The 1775-nt window shown below is 39.9% G+C and overlaps 1 protein-coding gene across 1 annotated transcript in view; it reads right to left on the reverse strand.

Moving 5' to 3' along the window:
• Positions 1-1405: 1405 nt before the first annotated feature.
• Positions 1406-1775, reverse strand: part of MELLADRAFT_114044 (uncharacterized protein) — a gene marked incomplete at both ends in the record, with an annotated part of 4030 nt that continues 3660 nt past the window's right edge. The window contains one exon of the mRNA XM_007418845.1: positions 1406-1645. Coding sequence (XP_007418907.1) covers positions 1406-1645 — 240 coding nt within the window. The remainder of the gene's footprint in view (positions 1646-1775) is intronic.

Genomic DNA, 1775 nt, shown 5'->3' on the forward strand with positions numbered 1-1775 from the left:
GCTGCCTCTTGGTAGCTGTAGGTGGATATACATATTGTAACTCCTGGAACAACTCTGGCACCACTGTGATCACAAACAAACATGGAACTCGTGCAAAGATGACACCATACATCTTTATTGATATTCACGCACGCACCACTCAAACAAACATCTTCAGAAAGAAAATGACTAGTAAACACAACAGAGAATGAAGTATGATAAAGGTAGATTGAAGTTTAATAGAAATATCTCTTTTCATTTGAGGAATTAAATGATGAGCAGGTTAAAGCAATATGGTGAATGAGTCTCTCATTCCGGATTCCAGCCCATGATTCAGAAAACTTTCAGCCATTTATACATCAAACCAGATCTGTATCATGAACTTTCTTCAAACAAAAAGTTTTAAAAGCCTCGAAGATATTTTTTGATGTTCCCAGCTCGTAAATTTCACAATGAGAGTAAAATAGAAGTGACTGTATAATTTTGTTCCAAACTTCTCTATCACTGGTGTAAAGATTAGTTGTGATCAAGCTGTCTGAGATTATACTAGTATGTATGTATACTAAACTGAATACTTCAAGTGGAGGATCTTCAGTTGCTACAAATCAAGTAACAATTTAGGTGACAGTACAGTCATCAGAGCTTTGAAGCAGTTTGTGTTTGATGATTGTGGACATAGTTTAGTTCAATTCTCATTGCAAGCTGTGATGTGGAATCAAAATTGAAGATACCCTGCTAAAAGGTGCCAGAATACTTCTCTGAGATGTGACCAAGTGGTCTCTTCTTGGATTGTAGCCAATCAAACAACCAGATGAGCCTCGAGTATCATGACTGTGTGTAACATGCCAATGCCACACCAGTCATAGAGAGCAAAGTTAGAATATCATGGTGATTTTTACTTAAGGAACAAGGTTTGCCCAGGAGTAGGCCACACATTTCATCTTATTACAATGGGTTCTAAAGTGTTCCATCCTTGAACACTTTCAATCCAATGAAAGAACAAAACAAATGTCTAACATGGGCACCAGAGCCTTCCAAACTACATGCATCAACACACGTACACATATAGATACATATATTCACCGCGAGTATAAAAACACCCTAATGTGAGAGAGTCTTTCGTTGATGCCATCACGGCGAGACGTAAAAGGACGCAGATGACACAGTACTTCAACATGGTATATTATAGCAGTATAAATTGACGAAATCTAGGAAGGAAATTGATCAAGAATGGAAAGGGAGATAAGAGAAACATTCCGAGAAGGTAGAAGATAAAGCAAAGGATTATTGGGCCAAAGGTCTTGTGTATGATCCGTGTGATTGTTGGCGGGCGTCAATTATGTTTTAAGAAACTCGGGAAAGGAAATTATCCAGATGGTAAAATTTTGATTTGACAAAAGAAGACTGGTGACTTGCTTCTGTTATTTCATAATCTTGCCAATAGCAAGTCTAATGCCAAAAACCCAAAACTATGGGCACCAAAAGTTTGAGCAGGGGCCTGAGTGCTAACAAACCAAGCGGTATAAGCTCGGTTGATCTGGCGATCCCGCTCGATCCGTTGCGGATCGTCCTCATCAGCATCGAGCAAGACTATTTCACTATCATACAATGCTCCTTCTCCCTCTTCGAGGATTGCAAGTCTTATTCGTTCAAACAAGGCAGCGGTCTGAGTTTCAAGCCGCTCGAGGGTGTTCTTCTTCAAGGGTCTGTCAGATGTTGTATCAGGACCGTTGAGAGTGTAACATGCAGCAGCAGCTTGCCTGCCGTCTCGCACCATCTTTGTCTAGCACTTTTTT

Source organism: Melampsora larici-populina (genome assembly GCF_000204055.1).
Source record: "Melampsora larici-populina 98AG31 unplaced genomic scaffold MELLAscaffold_108, whole genome shotgun sequence".
NCBI lineage: Eukaryota > Fungi > Basidiomycota > Pucciniomycetes > Pucciniales > Melampsoraceae > Melampsora > Melampsora laricis-populina.